At 41.2% G+C, this 22843-nt stretch overlaps 1 protein-coding gene across 3 annotated transcripts in view; it reads right to left on the reverse strand.

Annotated features, from left to right (window-relative positions):
- baiap2l1b (BAR/IMD domain containing adaptor protein 2 like 1b) overlaps window positions 1-22077 on the reverse strand; it is a 34539-nt gene extending 12462 nt beyond the window's left edge. Inside the window, exons 1-8 of one of the 3 annotated variants that reach the window (XM_060041362.1) lie at window positions 21776-22077; window positions 20158-20233; window positions 19802-19888; window positions 13446-13507; window positions 11760-11831; window positions 10880-11014; window positions 1451-1603; window positions 561-716 (exon numbers count right to left, since the gene is read on the reverse strand). In XM_060041362.1, the coding sequence (XP_059897345.1) occupies window positions 561-716; window positions 1451-1603; window positions 10880-11014; window positions 11760-11831; window positions 13446-13507; window positions 19802-19888; window positions 20158-20233; window positions 21776-21826 (792 nt within the window). In that variant the 5' untranslated portion in view covers window positions 21827-22077. Of the gene's footprint in view, window positions 1-560; window positions 717-1450; window positions 1604-10879; window positions 11015-11759; window positions 11832-13445; window positions 13611-19801; window positions 19889-20157; window positions 20234-21775 lie in introns of those variants that run through there. The other 2 variants (XM_060041382.1, XM_060041373.1) reach the window with 2 other exon arrangements.
- Window positions 22078-22843: the final 766 nt, after the last annotated feature.

Consider the following 22843-nt stretch of genomic DNA (forward strand, 5'->3'; position numbering starts at 1 on the left):
GGGGGACAGCCAAAGTGAAGTAGAGACAATGCCAATGTTGGCGACACCATGGCTGTGGGGTCGATGCTATTTCACACCAGACAGGCTAAATAACCACACAACTGTAAAAAGAAAAAAAAATTGTGCGTGAGTGTATATTGGAGATAACGGATTTTACAATTTTAAGAATTTATTATGCTTTGCTAACATAGCTATCTAGAATGAAGCTTCTTATATTGGATTTATTGGTGACTAAGGTGATTCAAATTATAGCTTACAAAGCTAGATTAAGTAAAGCCAATGCAAATAGAGGATGAACATCATTTTTCATGTGTTAATAAAGAACTTCAATCTCTTGGTATTTTCATGATACCTCCATGGCCCTCTCCCTTTCTTTATCTTTTATCTCAATTATTATTCGCATCCATTGTATTGATTAGTGGGGAGGCATTAGGTTTCTTGCTCAAATTAGTCGACAGGTAGCCTGTAAACTTTGGGCTTTGAACCACCCAGAAACATTCAGCGGGGTGTGACACACGCCCGTTGCCACTAGGCTGTCATAACCTCCTCCGGGCTCTCACCATGCTGTGTCGCGAGGGGGAGGGCGAGGGCAGCGGCGTGATGGGGATTGGCACGCGGAGCCCCTCGATCATGGAGAGGACACTGTCAGGTATCTCGGTGGCGCTGTTGCACTGGTCCTGCCAGCTGGCAAGGTTAGCCCTCAGCATCTCCCCAGCCTGACCGCCGCGATGGCACAAACACACACAGAAAGCAAATATAAAATAAGAAATGAATGACTATTGACATTTTCACCAAGATGACCTTACCTAACCTACGACAAAGCACATTTCAAGCTAACTTTACAAAAGTCGCAAGAAGCAAAAAATGTGTGTGAAAAAAAAAAAAAGAATAGTAGAAGATGTGAAATAAAACAAAGGTCTAAAGCATTTAATTTTGTCACTCGGGGTGGATCTGGCATTCAATTAATGATTTCCACCTAAAATGGCTTTGTTGATTTTTCATGGATGAGGCCCAAGGAATATTTAAGGCTCCTCATCGATCCACATGTAGGCTTACCTTGTTGCTATTAGCCATAATTTCGAGCGTTAAGGGTATAGCCGGGAACATACCAACAGCGGAAACAGCATATCATTCATGCGAGTTAAATGTTTACTACATCAGTTCTTATTAGGAAAAGGTGTTTCCATCTCCCATTTAGATCTTCAACTACAATAAAAAAAACAACACCTCAAGGGAGTGTAAAAATGTTTGTTGTGAAATTGAGGATATTTTCTCAAATTATGCAGTTTCCATCCAACTTTTCTAAAGTGATAGTTCAAACGTGCATAAAAATACCTTGAGGGATACATGCCTTATGTTTAACACACGTGGGCCAATGGTCAATTCAATATAACTATTTACCTTCTCGAATCATTTTGTAAGGGTTTTTTTGTGGCTTTTCTGGGCTCACCTTATCGTGAAAGGCCGAGATCTGGTCCGAGAAGGTACAATGTTTGTCCACCAGGAAGCAGTAGCGTCTCTTCTCCTCCAGGAGGGCTTCCATACAGCCGTCTGCCATGAAGTTCTGCATGTCCAGCTGGCGGCTGCCCAGCGTCTCCAGGCACTGTGGGGGGGGGGGGGGGAGGGGGGGGGCAGACATCACGTCAATAACATTTATTTAGTAGACATTTAGAATGATACAGACACAAGTCATTAGGAGCGGGAAGGGGCGGCTTGTCAAAGAGGCCTGCAGGAAGGCTGCAGACATTGGATATCGAAACAAGCACTTTTGGGATGGAATTCAAACAGACCACAGCCACTACACCACTGTCGGTGCTGCTCAGTGGTGACTTCATAGAACTATTGTTGGCAACAACTCCAAAGCTCTAGTGCTATGGACCTCTTTTCCCAGAGGTGTCACTATAGGCTACACACATCTGTATCAGTATCAGGTGTGTGTCAATGCTAGTGTTGGGTGATTTTTCAAAGAACCGTATATCACGGTTGTAAAGAATTATGATGGTGGCCAAAACATTACTTGCTCAAATTATGTCTCAAGTTTTAAGCGCTTGTTTCATTTTTCAGTTATTTAAATTTCAATAAAGGGAACTTATCTTGGGCCGCTTTTACTTTTTGCTGCTGTCATTTGAGGCTTGAGTATTTGATTTGACGTCAAGCAATTGTGGGGATGTGCTTGAGCATGAGGCATAAGCCTATGATAGTGATTGGGGCTAAAATAGCATCTGGCACCATCACCGTGAGTGAGCTCATTAAAAAAATAAATATAATGTAGATTAGGGTTGGAAAACTTGTTTTATTCTATGACAAATGCAATATGCTGGCTGCATGTTGTGTGTGTGAGAGAATAAAGGTAGAATAAATGAATGACCTTTGGTAAACATTGAATTAAATTAGCTCTACCTTCACAGCTTCAGGGTCAATACGTGCGCAAAGCCTAGGCTATATCAATATTGCTGAAAGCAAGGTTTAAAGCGGTGAAGAATTTAGTTTTTTTTACTCCATGAATAGATACAAATTATGTCTTTAACTATGTCCTATACATGCATAATATGGAGAAAAAAAACATGAAATACAGTGCCGTTCTTGTTTGAAGCCAACTGATATACTGCTGATTTAATAATTCCTTTTGGTTTATAGGCCTAGTCTAGCCTACTAACACATAGTTCGGAATGCTTATGAATGTCATAATTCATTGCTTGTCAATTTCTCAGACAAACCTAGTAGCCTTATGCCGCTTTTCCACTGCATGGTACCAGCTCGACACGACTCGACACGACTCGACTCAGCTCGCATTTTTTGCGTTTCCACCGCGGTACCATGGTATCTGGTACCTGAAGTGGCTGCTTTTTCTAGTACCTACTCGCTCTAGGTTCCAAGCGAGCTGAGCCGATGCTAAAAGGTGACGTCTGCAGACGGCCGGCGACTGATTGGCCAGAGAGTGTGACGAAGTCACGAGAGCGACATGGCAACCATGCTGGTAACATCCATAGCAGCGCCGCAGCCAACATGTTCCACTTCTCCAACTTCTTCAACATGCCAGCTAATAATAGTAATGTGATCGATGTCCTCCATTGTTGTTATGTGGGTTCTGTCCATGTGTGGGTTGCGTATGTGTTGTTTGCGTCGCGTACACAAATACGTCACGGCCCTTTCGCGCAGCCGACCCCGCCCACGTCCAGGAGGTACTATTTGCGGTGGAAAAGCACCCGTGCTGCTACCGTGTCGAGTCGTGTCGTGTCGAGTCGTGTCGAGTCGAGCTACATGTGCGGTGGAAAAGCGGCATTATACTGCATTTGTTATTTGGGTAATTACTTAGAAAACGAGAATGGGGGAAAGAAAATGGAGCACTGTCAGGTAAATGTATTGGTACCTCACTTGTGGCACTTATACACTGATCATACTTAAATGGAGTATTATCAGTATGACCCTATAACTATAGAGATTAAGAGCCGTCTGTTGGCATACAGCTGGTATGAGCTTATATATTGCACACACACACACACACACACACACACACACACACACACACACACACACACACACACACACACACACACACACACACACACACACACACACACACACACACACACACACACACACACACACACACACACACACACACACACACACACGATAAGAACACACAATCACACAGGGATGCACAAAGGGAGTGCCCATTTAATTTAACTGGTTGTGATTTGTGTTGCCTTGCAAAACACATAAAGCACCTTGTAATTGCATCAGCCAATCATATGGCCCTATCTCCCTCTCCATGTATTTTTCCAACCAGGCTCCTTTGAACCATGTGAGATTTACAAGGCTGTATGTGTGTGTTGATGTGTATGTGTGTGTGTGTGTAGATAGGGGGAGCTGTTTTGTCCTAATCTCTCCCGTACAGACGACACGACAGCTTGCCACACTAGCGGACTGTCTTTAGATCGTTGGTTGAAAAGACACACTACTTCTAGTATTAGTAGTAGTATGTAGAAGGTGTGTGTGTGTGTGGGGGGGGGGGGTTCTACACAATGGTCATGTAACATGAAATAAGGTCAATGCTCGATGGCGACTTCTATTGAGTGTGTATGGTTGATGGCTGGTTTAGGCAGACTCACCTGGCCCGAGTCAGACTGAATAAACTCTGGGGCTGGGTGAGGCTGCACACCTGTGGGGCATTTCACAGTTATGCGCGCACAGGTTAAACCAGCCATCACCCACACAGTGGGAGATGGCTGTGAGTTGGCGGTCTCAACACGCTCAGATCTCAGACATAGTAACATGAAAACATCTGTTTTGTGTATCTGTTTACTCCAAAAAAAAGAGACATAAATAGACATCACCACCCTGTGTCATGGTTTTCAGAGGAGCCCGACAAGTGTTGCATGGACACTACTACAACTGTGTGTGTGTGTGTGTGTGTGTGTGTGTGTGTGTGTGTGTGTGTGTGTGTGTGTGTGTGTGTGTGTGTGTGTGTGTGTGTGTGTGTGTGTGTGTGTGTGTGTGTGTGTGTGTGTGTGTGTGTGTGTGTGTGTGTGTGTGTGTGTGTGTGTGTGTGTGTGCATATCACATTTTATCCTGACCATCTGAAGTGTTTAATCTTAGTTATTTTTCATGTCTTCTTGATTGATCCTATTTTATGTTTATAGTAGGTTGGGTTAGACGGTTAGCATTTCTTCCAGCTTGACAGTTATTTAGTTGTCTGTCCAATTCAGCCAGCATCGGGGGATTTACACATGTTGCCCCACCGTCACCTCCACTCCACCGGCAGCGCTCATACTGCCACTTCCTGACGTCACCGCCACGCCCAGAGCACCATTGTCGTTATGAACTGGTTGTGTCACAACGTGTTCTGTCGTCAACTCATGCTAAAATAAGCCCCCCTCTGGTCCTGCACTCGCTACCCTTTTCATGCAAACCCTTTTCATGAAGAAGGTAGTGTTACTCCTGCCACCATGTCTACTTCTATGACTACTACAGCATTGGCATGTGTACATGTCAAACACCAATGGCGCTGTCAACCAGGTGAGACAGCACTTCTTTTTTTTTTTATTAAAGGGAGAGGTAAACCAGATCGAACGTAATGTTCGACCGTGCCTGTCCGGTCACGGAGATGAGATGAAGTCATAGATAGTCTTTCGCAATAGCTTATCCGAAACACAATATATGTCAATAATGGTTGCTATGGACAACCCCATTTTGAGTCATTTACTAAATAGAAATGGTTAATCTCTTAGATATGTTTTATTAAAGGGAGAGGTAAACCAGATCGAACGTAATCTTCGACCGTGCCTGTCCGGTCACGGAGATGAGATGAAGTCATAGATAGTCTTTCGCAATAGCTTATCCGAAACACAATATATGTCAATAATGGTTGCTATGGACAACCCCATTTTGAGTTTTAGAATTAAAGCTGGGTATGAAACCTGTTTAAGGCAGCTACCCTTCACCCTTTTCTGCAGATACCTCTGATCATCTGTGTGACATTGAAGACAGTTCTGTCATCTTTTCTTTTTCATAATATATTAAATTCCACCTTCAAACTGCGCCCCTCTCTGACTTTTTGTTCCCCTACTGTGACAGGCAATCAGCAGACTTTAAAGTGTATTTCCCTTTTGGGTAAAGTGTCAGTCACTGGCAATCCTTTGCCCTGTCTGCGTATCCCTGACACCCCACACCCCTGAGCAATTGGTGTCTAGCGTTGCACAGCCTGTGATGTTGAATCTGACTAATGAGAAACGAGAACCCATCAATGTCCTTCTGTCTTCACTAATAGGCTTTATTCAACCAAGTGGCCCCCTAGTTGACCTGCATTCAGTTCCCCCCACCCATCTACGATTAGAACCATGATGGCTGCTAGTTGAATAAAACCCAGGGAAGGATCCAAGGAGTCACGAGTGTAGAAGGAAAATATTATATAAAAGGCCCCCAACACTTTCCATCAGATCTGAACAGAACAGTGTGTTGAAATTAAATATTACTGTCATACTCTTCCACTCTCTCTCTTTCTTTGAGCACCTCCATTCACCTGGCCACTATCCAAGTGCAAATATGAGGGAGATAGAGAGTTTGAGTGACAGTAAGAGTGAGAGAGAGTGAGTGAGTGAGTGAGAAAACAGAGCACACACACACACACACACACACACACACACACACACACACACACACACACACACACACACACACACACACACACACACACACACACACACACACACACACACACACACACACACACACACACACTGTATAAACTAAAGAAGACATTTGCTGTAGAAATGTGTGTAGTTTACCGCCGTTTACACCACCTTCTGCTGCTACACCACAGATGTTTCGAGTCAGTGTAACATTGATCCATCTATAGGCAGAGAGCCCTTGTGACAGAACACATGATTCTATGAGGGGCCGTATGGGACATTATTCAGAATAAGCATGCGCATTCACATATGAAACCACTCAAATAGTCTATAAGAGCTTTTCAGTTGATTGAGTGAAGGTGTTTCAGTTGTGCATGTAAAAGCTTTTACTTGTGTATGTGTGAGGTTTACAGTATAGTATGTGAATGGTTTCATATGTGTGTGAGAGGACATTTTTCTGCTGTGTATATGAGAACATTTTACCAGTATGTGTGAAAGAATTTCAGTAGTCCATGTAAAAGGTTTCATTAGGTTTTATGCAAGCTTTTCAGTTGTGTATGTGAGCGTATCATTTTTCAGTTGTTTGGTGAGAGTGTTTCAGTTGTGTATGTAAAAGCTTTTCACTTGCATGTGTGCGAGGTTTTCAGTATAGTATGTGAATGAGTTTGGTTTTATATGTGTATGTGCATGCTTATTCTGAATAATGTCCCATACGGCCCCTCATATGATTCTGAACAACAAACACACACACGCACGCACACGCACACACACACACACTGCTTGAAGGCAGCATGACTTGATCAGCGGTAGCCCATTTACAGTATACAGTATTAAAGGTTGGGTGCGGAGTTAGCAGGTGGGTGTGGGTTATGGTGGGCGTCGACTAGGACAGATGTTAAAAGGCAAGGTGGGAATGGACCCCCAGGGAATTGGCTATGGTTAGTGACGGACTGGACGGTCTGGCATTCGGGCAGATGCCAGACGGGCCGCGGCCTCTCGTGGGCCGTTTCGGCCGGCCAATCACGGGGCGGCATGCTTGTCGGGTTTGCATGGCCGCTTCGTCGCAACGCGGCCCCACATTATCTCTTGGCCCACTATCAAGCGTCTATAGTGTTAAAAGCTTCAAATTAGCCATTTCTAAATCCCTATTCATGCTATATAATAGGAAACAAATCAGTATTTATACCAGATATGAGTGTCTATATACTACAGTAATGGTTGCCCTTAATATTTACATCGGTCTACATTATTTTGTAGCTTTATCCAATCAGATGTTTAAAAAGTGCATGGTTTGAAATTGAAATACAACAAATCTGCCTGTATTTTTAATTGTATTATTGGTTTACGAAAGTTATGTGAAGCAATGACTTCTGGGAATTTGAAAACCGAATCAGGCCGCGTCTGCGTATAGGGGGTTGTTGGAAGTTGAAAGATACCAGTCTGCTGAGGTTACTATGAGTATGAACTATGAATCGAGGAATTAAGCGACAGAAGGGAGGAGCGGAGAAAAAGGGAGCGAATTCCAGGAAATTACTGTTGGCTGACAGTGAAAAATGCGCGAAACTGACCGATTTGTTTTTTAAGCCGCCAAGTGCAGCTTCAGCTAGTAGCACCAGCGCTAGCACTAATGTTCAAGACACTGAACAAACAGAGGGGCAGGGAGTAAGACAGGAGGACAGTGAGAAACGGTGAGGACAGTCAGTCTTGATCCATATTAAAGTTAGAGAGTTCATCACCAATGGGGCTACAAAAGTTTGTGTTATTTCCGTGCATGTGAAGTTATATCTGTGTGTTGCGGACACGCGCGTGCGTGCGCGTCTCTGTGTGGGCCGCTGGTGGGTGAAAAGGCCAGGGCCGTTTTTTAATCCCAGTCCGTCACTGGCTATGGTGCAAAACCAAAATAACAAAACACTGTAATTATGGAATGAAGGAATTTGACCATACCCTAAACATATGGTTAACAGCAAGACATTTGCATTATTATTTTGAATACATTTCCCTGCTGACCGGATAAACCTGTAGATCAACATGTATTGGGGTTAGGTGCGTGTGCGCGTGTGTTTATTATCGTGTGTGTGTTTGTGAATGCAATTAGGTCGATTTTTTAAGTTTGAGTTCAACAAGACAAACAGATGTTACTATTACATTTTCATAGCACACATTTTCACAGCGACTTTAACACAAACTATCTAAGTACAAGCCCCAAACCGAGGAACTATCTTGCTACACAAAAGAATATGCAACAAAGCTACCTCACAAACTTGAAGTAGGTACAAATCCTTTCCAGCATAGCTTGAAATACATGTTTACAAATGCATGTGTCCATGCATGAATGCATGGCTGTCTCTAACTGGCATGCGGGTGTGCACTGGCAGGCTGACCTGAAGGGGTTTATTAATGCCGTACACCAGGGATGGGCAACTTTCATGATAAAGAGGGCCACATTTTTCATCATGACCATCGGAGGGCCACATGACTGCACACTTCAACTAAACGTGAGCTGAGAGAAGCTACACAATTTTGAATTTGGTAGATATGATTTCCTGTATTCTGGTGCATTTTGGGGATGGCCACTACCTAAAAAATCATCCAGAATCATAACCTATGTACGGTATGTTAATTGAACCAACATACATTAATTTCATGTTTTCCATGCTCAAACAGCCACATGAATGGTTAGTATTTTTATCAGTGCAAAGGGCTCACATACATCATCATTCAATGAAGTCAAAAAACTGAAAAACAGTGGCCCAACATTAAGTGCAACAACTCAATGAACTCAAACCCAACAAGCAGTTGTAGTAGTTGTAGTGGCGACTTCATTGGATATCTTTAATGACTGATATCGCTTCTAAGCAAACTAGACGCATGGGTTTGCCTTCGAATTCTATGAATTTTTCTCATCTTTCTTGACCGAGTTTTCTGTAACTCGATCAATTATTATTCTTTTTTTTCTTTTTTTTATTATGTGCGGGCCTGACTGAGTGAGGATGCGGGCCGCACTGAGTGAGGATGCGGGCCGCATGCAGCCCGTGGGCCGCCAGTTGCCCATCCCTGCCGTACACTAACAAGGGCATTAGGTCAACAGATCTAGCCCTCCGCTCCTGCCTAGCAAGACAAACACAGTTCCCTGCTACTGTTACACACCGGTATCACTCCCATTCGTCAGAGGGAGTGTGAGCGTGTGCGCAGGGGTGGGTAGTAACGCGTTACAAGTAACGCAAATGAGTAAAAAAGTACTTTTTTCGGATAAAAAGTACTTTTCACGTTCCTTTTTTTAAGTCTGTAATTTTACTCTTACTCGAGTAAATATTTGATTTAGAATTCCACTCTTTACTCAATTACATTTTCCATCGTGCCTTCATTAAAATTAGTATTTTGATAAACATATTATCTTCGTTGACTGTAATACAAGCGTACACGTTAGCGACGCCCCCTCCCTAGATTGCAATATTGTAGCGATTCCATTGCCGGGGAGACAGCTCACAATTACGTTGGGGCTGAGGACTCGAGCCAGACCATGCTATGCGTAGGCTGAATCGCAATTGCGTCAAAACAAATCTGTGTGGAAATTGCAATAAGTGAAAGATACAATTTCGCACGTTGAGCACACAGTGGTGTGACTCGTTTATTTAGTCAAAGAGAAAAGCCGGAAATCAAAACGCGCTGCAGGTAAACAAATCCCGCATGGGCTCTGACGTCATGAAACGCCGTAATCCTTAAAGGGACAGCGATCCCTGAACCACCAAAAGAGTAAATGACATGCAGTAAACGACAACACAATTGAAAGAACAACACATAACAAAATACTGTAGGTGAATTATGTTACACTCACTACATCTGATTCATTACCACTCTCTTCATCCCACACCACAAACATGACATACAAAATGTCGTGGAACAGAAACAACTACCAGAGCTATTTATAATTAAGCAATAGATCACGACAGGCGACGACATGTGCTCATTATACCACTGTTAAGGGGTATCTCCTCTCTCTCTCTCTCTCTCTCTCTCTCTCTCTCTCTCTCTCTCTCTCTCTCTCTCTCTCTCTCTCCCCCCCCCAGCCAGGTTAGTGTTTAATTGGTAACTGTTCCTACAATGCTTTTGTCAAAGCTGAAGTTAAATTACATGTTTAGTGTAAATTTGTTTGATGGCCTATGTTTGTTTAATGAACAATACAGAATGAAGCAACTTGTGAAGAAATGTTTGAGAGTGCATCTTTCTCACACATACACACGTTTGGTCTTTTTCACTGATCCAAGCACTGACAAAAATGTAAAGTACTTGTAATTTGAGTAACTTTAAAACAAAGTACTTTTTTACTCTTACTCAAGTAGGTTTTTACAATTGGAATATTTACTTTTACTCAAGTAAATTTGAAGGAAGTAATTGTACTTTTACTTGAGTATAGATTTTCAGTACTCTACCCACCTCTGCGTGTGCGTGTGTGTGTGTAAAGAGTCAGGGTTCATGTCATTGCCTGTGTTGATGTGCCTTTCTGTACTCATGTACATATTCATTGTAGATGTGTGTAGCTGCATGCAGTGAACAAATGTATTTATTTATAAGTGTGTGTTTGTGTATGTATCTGTGCATGTCTGCGTGCTGTGTACGTATGTGTGTGTGTGCTTGCGCATGTGTGTATTTGCTTGTGTGTGTTTGCTGTGTGGGAGTGCGCGTGCATGCGTGCGTGTGTGTCTGTGTGTGTGTGTGTGTGTGTGCGTGTCAGCACCACAGCCCACCTCATTCTCCTTGCTCTCGTACTTGTTGGCGTTCTTGCCCTGGCTCTTTCTCCTCAGCTTTTTCAGCTCTGACTGAGAGCGCTCCAGCGAGTCCTGCTTCATCTTGTGCTCCATCTGGTACCTCTTATACGTGGCCTTTAAAATGCACAAAACCCATCAACACTCAAGCACACCATGGAAAAATAAATCAATCTATTTATCGCATTCCCACATAATTATTATGATGTGGTCAATGTAGTGTTTTTGCCAAAATCAAGCTCATGTAAAGTGTAGTCTGACAACATCAGCTTTTTTCCTGCGTCCGAAAATGACAAACGTTTTAACAAATAGACTAATAAAGCCTGTTTTAGCTTTCAGCTTCTAGAAAACCTGCACCTGTGTTTTGTTACTTTTTAATTGTTTAATCAAATATCCCAATGGATCTCATTACATTGAAGAACATTTGGTAGAAGTTGTGTGGAATGATTAATCAATGTTGAACAAAATAATCCATCCAACATTTTTGACATGGTTATTTTGTGATGAAGTCTGATATCATCTGTCAACTACATCCTTCCTGGTCTGATAGTACACCTCAATGGCTATGGCAGATATTTTGTGTTGGAAGGAATTGATTAGAGGAAAACAAGAAAAGGGAATGGTACAGTTTTCAATGCATTAAAGCACTCACATATCCAAGCCCAGACATCCACCCTCCCACAAAACACACACACACACACACACACACACACACACACACACACACACACACACACACACACACACACACACACACACACACACACACACACACACACACACACACACACACACACACACACACACACACACACACACACACACACACACACACACACACACACACACACGTGGTACTTACGGTCATGTATTTGACGTCCAGGTCAGTCTTTTTCTCCAGCTCAGATATTATTTCTCGGTGGAACCTCTTGAACTGCAGGTGAGGACGAGAATATGCCAGTAGAAGGAGAAGAGATGAGATGAGAGGAGAGGGGGAAAGGAGGGGAATGGTTTGTTGGTTTTAGATGAGAGCAGATGAATACAGAGGAAGGACAAGAGAGGAGAGGAGACAGAAAAACAGATTCATTGAGTACCATGATGATTTCCATGTGTCTCTATGCATGTGGGTTTGTTTGCATGTGTGACTGGCTGATTGTGTTTAAATGCGGGCGAGAGGCTCCAGTCTAATATTGTGCTGCCGAATGATTCAGAATCTATTCAGTAAGATGCCCACAGACAAGTTTAATTCTCTCTCTGTCTTATTCCCAACTCTATACACATTATGATCGGAAAAGAACAACAGCGTATTTATTTCATTTGTAATTAATTTGATTAAAAAGTGCACACACACACACACACATACACACACCATCACGACTGTAAATGCACATTGCTGAACCCCATGCATACACACATCCTGCAGTCTCAGAGAGATCTCAGCCTGCTCTCCTCCCGACACGAGTCACACTCTTCATTGTAACTGTTGTTACACAGCTTTTCTGCATGGCTCAGAGCAACCTTCCCTCCTCAGCTAAGCCTTGACCCTCTGCCTTCGCCAAGCCTCCCATTGGCACAAGGTGTTTGTTTTCTGCTTCTAAATTGCAGCGTTACTCTCCAGCACTTTTCACTACTTTCATATGAAAGGGAAGTTTACCAGTGACTCTGCAGTGAATGGTTTTGTAATATTCACGAGGGATTGAATTTAAGGAATAAATGGCCCTGACTTTTAATTATAACTATGTGGTTGACATGCTGTTTCTGCACAGGGTAGATACACAAGTTGGATTAATCCAGTGTTTCCAGTAGATCTGTATCGTCTACTGTAGCAGTTGCAGCATTTGTTTTGTTTTGTTACTGTCTGGGCAAGTTGAGGCCTGTCTTTTTCCACAGTAGGCGGGACATACACGACCAGGCGTGCCTATTCCTCACAAGCATTACATTTTTCTGAGTTGGTAAGTTTTTATCTATGCTTTTTTATATCGACTTGTATTTGTGTTCATCCTTTGCTATAATTGTACAACCCATCATTATATTAAATTAAATTAAATTAAATTAAATTAATGGAAGGGAATGGAATTGAAAGGACCTGAAATAAATGCAATTTAAATCGATCTAATTGAAAGCAAGGAGAAAAAAAAAGAAAACAAATAGAGATGAGCACACCTAAAGTTCCACTATACAAGTTCATAAACTCAGTTTGAAGGTACAATATGCAAGACATGCAATTATAAGCTAGCTCCAGTCAAATTCTGAAGAAAAAACACCCAGGTTCCCATTATGACATTTATTATTAAATCTCTCCATGCTGCTGCAGTGTATGCGCATTCAACTAGATCCCTGTAGCCTTAAAGCTAGCATCTACATGATCAATTTCAACCTAACATTTTTTACATATTGTAGCTTGCTTGATACCATGCCAAGATAGGCAAGTCGGCCACGTAAGAGTGGCTGACACATGAAATGATCAACAGGAATGGTTGGTTTGGGTGTGGCAGCGCAAAGTTTGACTGGAATAGCGATGACAAATGTGCCGGTACAAAATACGTACATTCTCCTCCAGCTCTAGATGCACCTTCTTGTGCACATCAGAGATCTCCATTAGCACCGCACCTGATAAGAGAGGGACAGGATGGAATAGGGAGAGAGACAAAGGGGAAGAATGAGAGTGGGAGAGTAAGAGGTATAAAAAGAGACGGAGAAGAGAGAAGAACAGCTAAATTGATCCAGAGACACAGAGATATAGTAAGAAGGAGAGGGAGTTGAAAAGAATGAAACAAAACAGACAAAATGCGTTAGAATAAGCAAGAATAAACAATAGCATTGGGTCACACTAACAAGGTTAAAGGTCATCAGGAAAGTTCAAATGTACTCACGATGGAGGAGCCATCGTGAGTCACTCCAAAAGACGTGGAGCCACTGCAAATTTCCAAAAGATGTTCCTCCTACACTTGTACATTTATCTTTTTTGTTATTTTGAATTAAATGTAATCATCCTCGTTTTACTACTATCATCCGCCAAGACTAAAACCAGAAGCAAAACAATATTAGCATAATGAATTACAGAAGAATTACAAAACACAACAAATGCCACTTTCCTACGCATCATCTTCTTCCTGTCAATCTAGGACGTAATACTTGTTCATCCAATCACGTTCTCACACACCTTGCAGCGTTGTTTATTCCAACGCGCTGTGGGTAGACCCTAAGGACACGGAAGCTTAATATATTGTTATGAAAAGCTTTTTGAATGTTTTATTGACAACAAACAATGGAGGAACGTTGCTGAGCAAGTGCGTCAATGTGGCTGACTGCGTGGGCCTGAAACATTCACAGATGGGAGACCCCTTGGTCATCAGGGGATGATGGCGGACGTCCAAAATAATAAAGAAAAACATAATTTTTGAGTTAATTACGAATATTCAGTTTGAATTCTGCAATTAATAAGAGAGTTTTTATGGACGTGATATTAATTTGCTTTGGGGAATTTGTTAGCATTCATTGTTTCAAGAGGAACATCAACACATGATAATTACTGTATTTCATGGTTTTTCATTATTGAGGTCCGTTGATAATAGACTGGTGAAGGAGTTTGGGCCAGGCAATCAGTTGATTGTGTAATCATAAAGGGACTCCATTTCCCATACACAGTGATAACCCGAGACAGAACATTATTGCTACTTGTTTGGTCATGGACTAACCTTCATTATCCTATCGGGCTGCCCCAGTGGAATTTGCTTTCTCAGCATAGAGAAATATTAGATTTCATGACCATGCACTACGAACAAATGCTCTAGGTAAGCGATACAGTAAACAGTGATTGTAACTAGATACAAAAGTGTCAAAGAACACAAAAGACTTAGCTGTCCTCAAACAAAAGTGTGCCAGTCACCATAGACAGAATGACTTCCTATTAGTAGTGTAAATAAATGTGTCAAAATTTTCACTGGAAGACGGAAGAAACTGGAAGAAATAGGTCATATGACATTCCAAGCTTGGACCAGGTTAATGACTAACTGTCTTCTCTTGCAATATGGTTAAGGATTGTCTTTTTTAACCTGTACTGATGAAAGACAGCAGAGCTGTTTCTTCAATAACCATATGAAGGCTATTACTAGATCTGTCTCAGCACATGCTGGAAGTGTGTCACAGTCCTCAGCAAGGTGTGTTCACTACAATTACACAATAAATCAGTCAGGTTTGTGAAGAAATATAAGTTTGAGGATTGCAGTGAGTAAAAGCATAAAGACAACTACAATTACACATGTGAAGTTCAAGTCGAAGAAATTGTACTTGAGTAAAGTTCTTGAGTAAAAGGGTTCAGGGGTGAAAAGTACTTTGCACACCTGATACTTTTCTGTAATAGTAATAGTAACCTACTATCTATTTACCATATATTATATTCACACTATAATAGTGTTGAATAGAATAGATAGTAAATTATGGTAAAATTTAAAAACCATAAAACATACAAATGAGTTACATCAATTACACAACATTCTAATGATATAAAAATGGGTCAAATCAAAGGGTAAAAATATATAAAAGTCCTTTCTGTTAAGTATACTTTAGACAGACGGAGTAAAGCTTCCAGAAACATAGCATTCTCACTCTGACAGCTGGTCAAAATGGCACTCATGCTCAGTTTACTCATCTAGACTACATAAAAATCCAGTATGTTTACACAGAGGAAGTATGTAAACATTACCCTTCTTTGTTGCATCTTGCTGTGACCCTCTCAAACAAGCACACACACACACACACACACACACACACACACACACACACACACACACACACACACACACACACACACACACACACACACACACACACACACACACACACACACACACACACACACACACACACACACACACACACACACACACACACACACACACACACACACACACACACACACACACACACACACACACACACACACACGGCCAGACTCATTCACTCACTCACTCAACACAGTTCAAACAACTGGCATGATAAAGGTTAGCGTGCGTAACGCGGTAAAGGTGTCCTTTGTCAGTTCTAGCAGAGAGCTGGCAGAGAGAGCTTACACAGTAGTGGGTAGAGGAGGAGGGGGATTAAAAGGTTACTTAGGGAGGAGGGGGAGAAAAACAAGGAGCAGCGATTGTGTGCTTGCGAGGTTTGATAGAGCCAGAGAGCCAGAGCTAGAGCCCGAGAGAGAGAGAGAAAAGAAAGAAACAAGAAACAAGGAGTAGGAGAGATTGTTACATTGCTAATTTAGCGGCTAATTCAAACAGACACATGACATGAATACTCAATACTGATCACCACTAGTAGATGCACATTTTTCTTCTGGGTTAACAAGATCAAAACCATAATCACACCCTTGCTCTCTGTTCACAGTATACATTTTAGCTGTACCATTGCCCAGCAAGAAGTGTGGCCCACAAAAAAAGGTGCAGTAGGAGATTTACAGAATGGCATGATGTGGGTATCAGAAAATAGCATTACACTGCCAATTATATCCAACCACCTGACCTCACTAAACTTGGCAAATACGGCTGCCCACAGCCTTGTTTGCCCAACAGATTTATGGCTATTGATTCAAGAGTGTTGTGGAGAAGTGTGAGATATGAGATCTGTAGGAGTTGAAGTTGGTGCTATTGCAAATCATTTAAGAGCCAGTCCTAAAGTTCCCTAATATTAGAAAAGCTAGACATCCTCTCACAATCTCCATTGTGAGCCATTTATGACATCACAAGTGGGCGTGTCCACCTAGATGTGTGCTGGATAGATCAGTCTACCAGCCTACCCAGACTGAAGCAAACGTTGCTCATCTATCCAGCACAGATCTAGGTGGACACGGCCACTTGTGATGTCAGAAGGGCCGATTTTCGAAACGGCTTGTAAGGTTAATCACACTCACACCTGTTGGTATAATATGTCCCCTTCAAGGAGAAAAAAAAAGTAACCAACACAGAATTTCTGACCAAAAGTAGATAACAAAAATAAGAAAGGTGCTTATCTCAAAATGGGAGGAAAATTGTGATTCAAATCTCCACATGAGCAATACTACATTATGTGCAACAATTACTTGTTAATTACAAATAAAAACTTCTAGAAAAATGTAAAACTGCACTAAGTGAATGTGGTCAACCAGTGCTGTGGTAAAACTTCTGATGAAATCAACCTTGGTGGAGCTAACCCTACCCTGTTAAGCAGACACCTATACAAGATTACTTAGTAAACTATTATCAAAGTAAGGCTGGTAATAACAATGAAAGAAAAATTAACATTATACTTATAAATATATATTACTTTGCGTATAAAAACCTAAAAAGTAAATAAAGTGAAAATAAAAATAAAATAATACAAATAGTTGACTGAAAAAGTATTTTTTATTTTTAAGGAGAACCAAAAACAGCACATCCTGCTCTTCGACCCAAAGCAGTGCAACATTCCTCCAAGGGCACAGTAATCCTGGATCAAACAGCACGTAATGCACTCACACTGAAAAACATTAGGATTATGTAAAGTGTTCTGGATGCCACTTGAACAGTCCGGAACCATGAAATTATGGCTGCGTGAATGTGTGTGAATGTGTGCATGTGTTTTTGATTGCACAAGTCATATGAAGCTTACAATGGGGACTGTATTACTGCCCCAATCTCTACGGTAACAACGATGGCCGAACAAAACAAAAATGTCTAACTTTAGCTCTCTCAACATTTGAAGTTGTAATCTTCCTGAGCCTCAGTCATTTGTCTGAAAGGCACAGGTCATTGGGCAGGTATTTGGACGACGTAATTAAACAACAGTTTTAGAACCTTTGAACTTTGACAGAGGATTCAGTCTGAGAATTGGGGGGGAGGGGGAGAGAAAGACGTAAAGACACAAAGAAGCGAAGGTGGATGAATGAGAGAGGGAGGGAAACAGCAAGTGCAGAAAGACTTTAGTAGCCCGCGTAGAGTATCTGGTTCCCGTGGGTTGGCTCTGTGTCACTGGAGCTAAGGTTTCTAAGAAAATAAAAAAATAAAGAAACTGTTTCTTTCCAGTGCCGAGGTGGGCCAGGGTATAGCTGGATACAGCAGCACCTGATTCCTCGACAGAACCTCCTCCAACCACCCTCTACAACAATCTCCTCAATCCACCCAGGAGGATACCATCAAGCCCCTTAATCCTTTTGTTCCTTCAGTCAAAGTCTGCAAAGACTCTGACAGTATCCAATGTCAGGCTCGTCTTCTGTAGAATAGGCTTGAGGGGTCAGTGGTCACATTACAAAATGGACGAAGGCTGCGGTAGACGGTGAGGGGATGTAGTTTGTTGGTTTTTTGATGTGACACAATGGCCTCAGTCGGACGGTAGCCCTGGATGATTTGTTTGTTAACACTGAGGTTTTGTTAATCATCGCCTGATCAAAACCATGTCTTTTGGTTATTGAGATGAAAAGTCCTCTTTGTGGGAATTGTGACTTCCATGCTCTCTGTCTGTCAGTGTGCCGGTCTGTCTGCCTGGCTAATTGCTTTCCCTATAATAATAATAATAATAATACATTTAATTTAGAGGCGCCTTTCAAGACACCCAAGGTCACCTTACAGAGCATATAGTCATCATTCAAAACTATGTAAAACAGACTAGGAATAAAAGGAAAACAGAGGTTAAACATGAATAATAATAATAATTAATAACACTCAAAGACGCCTAAAGTGAAGGGGGGACCTCACTAGTATTATGTCCTCCCGTATGCCTCACTCTCTCTATCTCACCCATTTACGACAAGGGGACTCACGTACACTTTGCATAATATGCATAGCATCCAAAAACACGACAGCAAAATGAGGGTCTCTTTATTATATTATTATATTATACTATTTTATATGGACATACATTGGACAATGCCAAAGCTAAATTTGTGACTGATCCTACCTGTAGAATAACATGCAGTTAGAGTTCAAAATAAACAGAATGTTTCATGTAAACAAGATCGACTCCCTGTTGTCTTAAACTTCCTGCCCCATCAAATATTGAAAGTTCCCCACTACACAGAGGAAACTATGATGCAAGCTAACACAACTAAGTGTAAAACATTGACAATACAAAACTATCAAATATCACGACAACTGTTATGATGAAGCAGAATAAAAAAAACTGCCCGGGGCTGTTCTCTTGTGGACCGCTTCATTTAATTACTAGTTTGCTTCCCAAATTATCAGGGGAATAGTGAGTCACAATTGTAACAATGAAAGTGTTCCACTCGAGACAAACAGCAAGGTTAGAAGCTAGACATACATGTGAGCTTCTAAAGACCTGGAACCAAGAAGGGTATTCAATAAATATAAAAGGCGAAGCTAACCACGTTAGCTCAAACAGTGAAGTAAACCCAGTTTGTATTACCTGCTTAGTGCAATGCTTGCATGTGTGTGGATAATACTACTTGGGAGATCGGTTCGGTAATTTTTTGTTTATGAAAAAAACCTTCTCTCAAACTTTTTTTTAAAGTTTGAGACTAACTTGCAGTTATTGTTACAGAAGTATAGGTAAAAGGGGGAGCTAACAGCATCCCCCCTTCGTCCATTTTGTATTTGACCACTGACCACTCAAGCCTCTGAACATGACATTTTGCTGTCATGTTCAGAGTCTTTGCATATATAGGATGACCACCCTGTATCCCTTAACAAATGAAATTATGTATAGCTTTGACCATTTAGTAATGGGCCTAACAGTTTGTATTGTATGAACGTTCTTTTATGGCTGTATTTGAATAAACCATTGTAGATAGTGCTAGCATACTTTTAAGCTATGTGACTTTATTGGTACCAGACAGTGGCAAGGCAACCAGCAAAGGGGATACACCTTCACGAATGTATCGGATCTAGATATCATTTGTTTGTAAAAGTGATAAATGAAGTCTCAACTACTTACCAAGTTCTCTTGACGCAGGCGAAACAGCAGCATTCTCCCCAATCTTAGACACTGCATCAAAATACATCTTTCCCGCCAAGGACATCGCTGGGAAAACAAATACATTTACATTGAGTAATTTGGCAGACTAGCAGGTGAGGCTGAGGGTATGACCATAGCATACATACAATATTAGAGAAACTGCTAAAATACAATATAAAGTGCACACCAATTGTATAAGAATAAAACCACAAATATAACATGGAGTGCATAATATACAAAAGTGAATATAGTAATGTTGTTTTTTTGGTGTACACTTGTACTATTGGTTATAACAATTGTTTATAATAATAATCCATAATTGAATAGATGCCCACCAGCCACAGATTTCTCATAGCTCTTCCCCAGGTTGACCAGGTTCCTGAGGCCAGGGTTGAATTGGTCCATCACATTCTGGAGACAGGAGAAATTAGGACTATATTTCAGATTTTGTCACGATTTGATATATTAGTTCCTAAGCATGCGTGAGGGGCAGGCAGTTCCCAAATAATCAGCTGATGATTAACCAACACTTGGACCACCGGTCACTGCTGTCACGAGTCCCATGACACAGAGGACCCAGCCCGGTGTGTCAGGGAGAACATATTGAAAGGTGACAACCTTTATATCATCATAAAAGTGGAGATTAAAGCACAATTAAAGTATAGTATATAATAAGTGTAATTTTCACTTTCAACTAACGAATGGTTACACTGGTCATGAGTCCTGACTGCATCAAAGTGACGTCTATGATCCCTGATGCCACACAGTCGCGTGTTGATCTTGTTATCACAGCTTTTCAGCAGGCTCACAGACCTAAGAGATAACCATTACAACAAAAGGTCTATCTAATCAGACAGAAACTACACCTCATGGGTAGATAACCAATGTCTGACTAGTTTCATGATCTGTGTTTATAAAATACATTTGTGTAGAATGATTTGTGTAGTCTTATTTGTGTGCTTGTTATTTTTTTTAAAGAAAACATAACATTTTGGATTCCTCATGTGTTATAAATGTCACCAAGTGAAAAGAGGTAAAACTCCTTCCCCAGAAAGTTATTTACTCTTTAGATTGACAGTATCAACATTTCTTATATCTCATCACTATAACTTTTAAATAATCAGCTCAAATCAACTAGGACAGTTGTCAGATCTTTTACACCCTTAAACTGTAATTTCCCGTATCTAGTGTTTACTAATATGGCTGTCAAGTTTTAGTTGAATGTTTAACCAATCCAAACAATAAATGCCAACTACCTCTGATTGTTTGCATTATTAAGATGTTGTGTTGTTTGTGAGAGATGATGGTAGACCTCCAGAATACCTTTGCCGGTTAAATTATTAAGAATGTCGTTTTTTCTTACATTCCACGAACACGACCTGCTGTTGCGTTTTCCCATGAGAAGACAAGTGTTAACAGCTGTAATAAAAGTCCATAAGACGTACAGACATACTAAGGACACTGTGACACTTGATGGATATATGTAAGCATTGTTTCCAGTGTGAAGTTTTCCACATCGTATATGTTATGTATATTATTTGAAGGACTAGGCCAAACTTTACAACAAGTAACAAGGCTAGAAAAACCAGGGTCGTAGAATGAAATGTCAAGACCGATGAAGATGCAAATCTAGTCTTGGCTATTCGGATTGATCATAAATATATATGCTGTATAGCCTACATACAAATAGCATTTTTCGTTAGGGGAGAAGCTGCTTCTTCAATAATCAGAGTAAAAATTATTCAAGTTTAAGATCGTGCATTTCGTGAGTTTAGCTACAAGGCAGCTGATCTCAAATAGAAGATCACATTCCCATACGTGTGCAGTATACAACCAAACAAACGTGAAATATGAGTATAACTACTCATATTATGATATTACAGGCTACGGAGCAGCTGTATATCGTGTCTCGCACCTGTCGTTTACCCAGACTAAACTCATATCAACACTTACCTTATATGTACTTTCCGTCAGCTTGTTAGCTTCTTCTGGTCCTCTCGACATATTTGTACTCCTTAGGATACGAGACTAAAACACAAAAGAATGTATCGAAAGGGGGACAGGGGGAATGCAACACTATGAGCTCAAATTATTCCTCATACCGCAGGAAAGGGATCGTATAACCAAACAAAGAAAATATGTCAAAGTTGAATTCCCCAGGAAAAAAACACAGAAAAAAGGTGGGTCGTGTGCTCCCGATTTCAATGTGAATAAAAATGACCTGTCAAACTTCTACGTCGTTGACAAGGCGTTTGTGTATTTGGAGGGGGTGGGGGGGTGGGGGGTTGTGTCGTCACACGCTAACTTTGAAATGGGCTGCAGCACGGAATCCCAAATCCTGGCGAAGCGCGCTACCTTGAGGCGACATCGCTCAAGTGACATTCAGTGCTGGCATACCACGTGTGTTACAGCACCTTCAAGTCTTACAGATAAACACATAGTTTGATTTTTTAACTGACAAAATGACCCCGATTACTTGCCAAACATTTCACGAAGAGATGAATAACGTTCCATTGCTGTTGGACTTATGCTTCAATGTTCTGCAAAACGCTACAAAACACATACATATTGGTCTTGATTCGCCATTATTTCAGTTTTATATGCAGGATTTATACTCTGTATTCTATAAATGTGCTGTAACAATAGGCTGCATTTATCGGTGACTGTGACAGCGCTTACAGCAGTGGTTCCCAACCTTATTTGGGCTTGTGACCCCATTTTGACATCTTTTCTTTTTTTTTCTACAATTAGTTTTTGAACATGTATGTTACTGTGAACAAATACAGAGTAGCCAGGATAAGTGCACAAAGTGACAATTGTATTTTCTCTGATCAGGATGGCTGTATTCACGAGGCTGAAAATGTAAATGCCTACTGAGCAAACAATCTCTCATGAGGAATTCTGAAGAAAAGAAAATACTGCAGCATCACTGGCCACAGTGAACAATTGAAAGAATTAAAGCCTTCTGTGAAGCCTGTAAAGTTTACAGGCTTCACAGCATGTTCCACATCTAACCACCAG

This window comes from Gadus macrocephalus, chromosome 2 (genome assembly GCF_031168955.1).
Source record: "Gadus macrocephalus chromosome 2, ASM3116895v1".
NCBI lineage: Eukaryota > Metazoa > Chordata > Actinopteri > Gadiformes > Gadidae > Gadus > Gadus macrocephalus.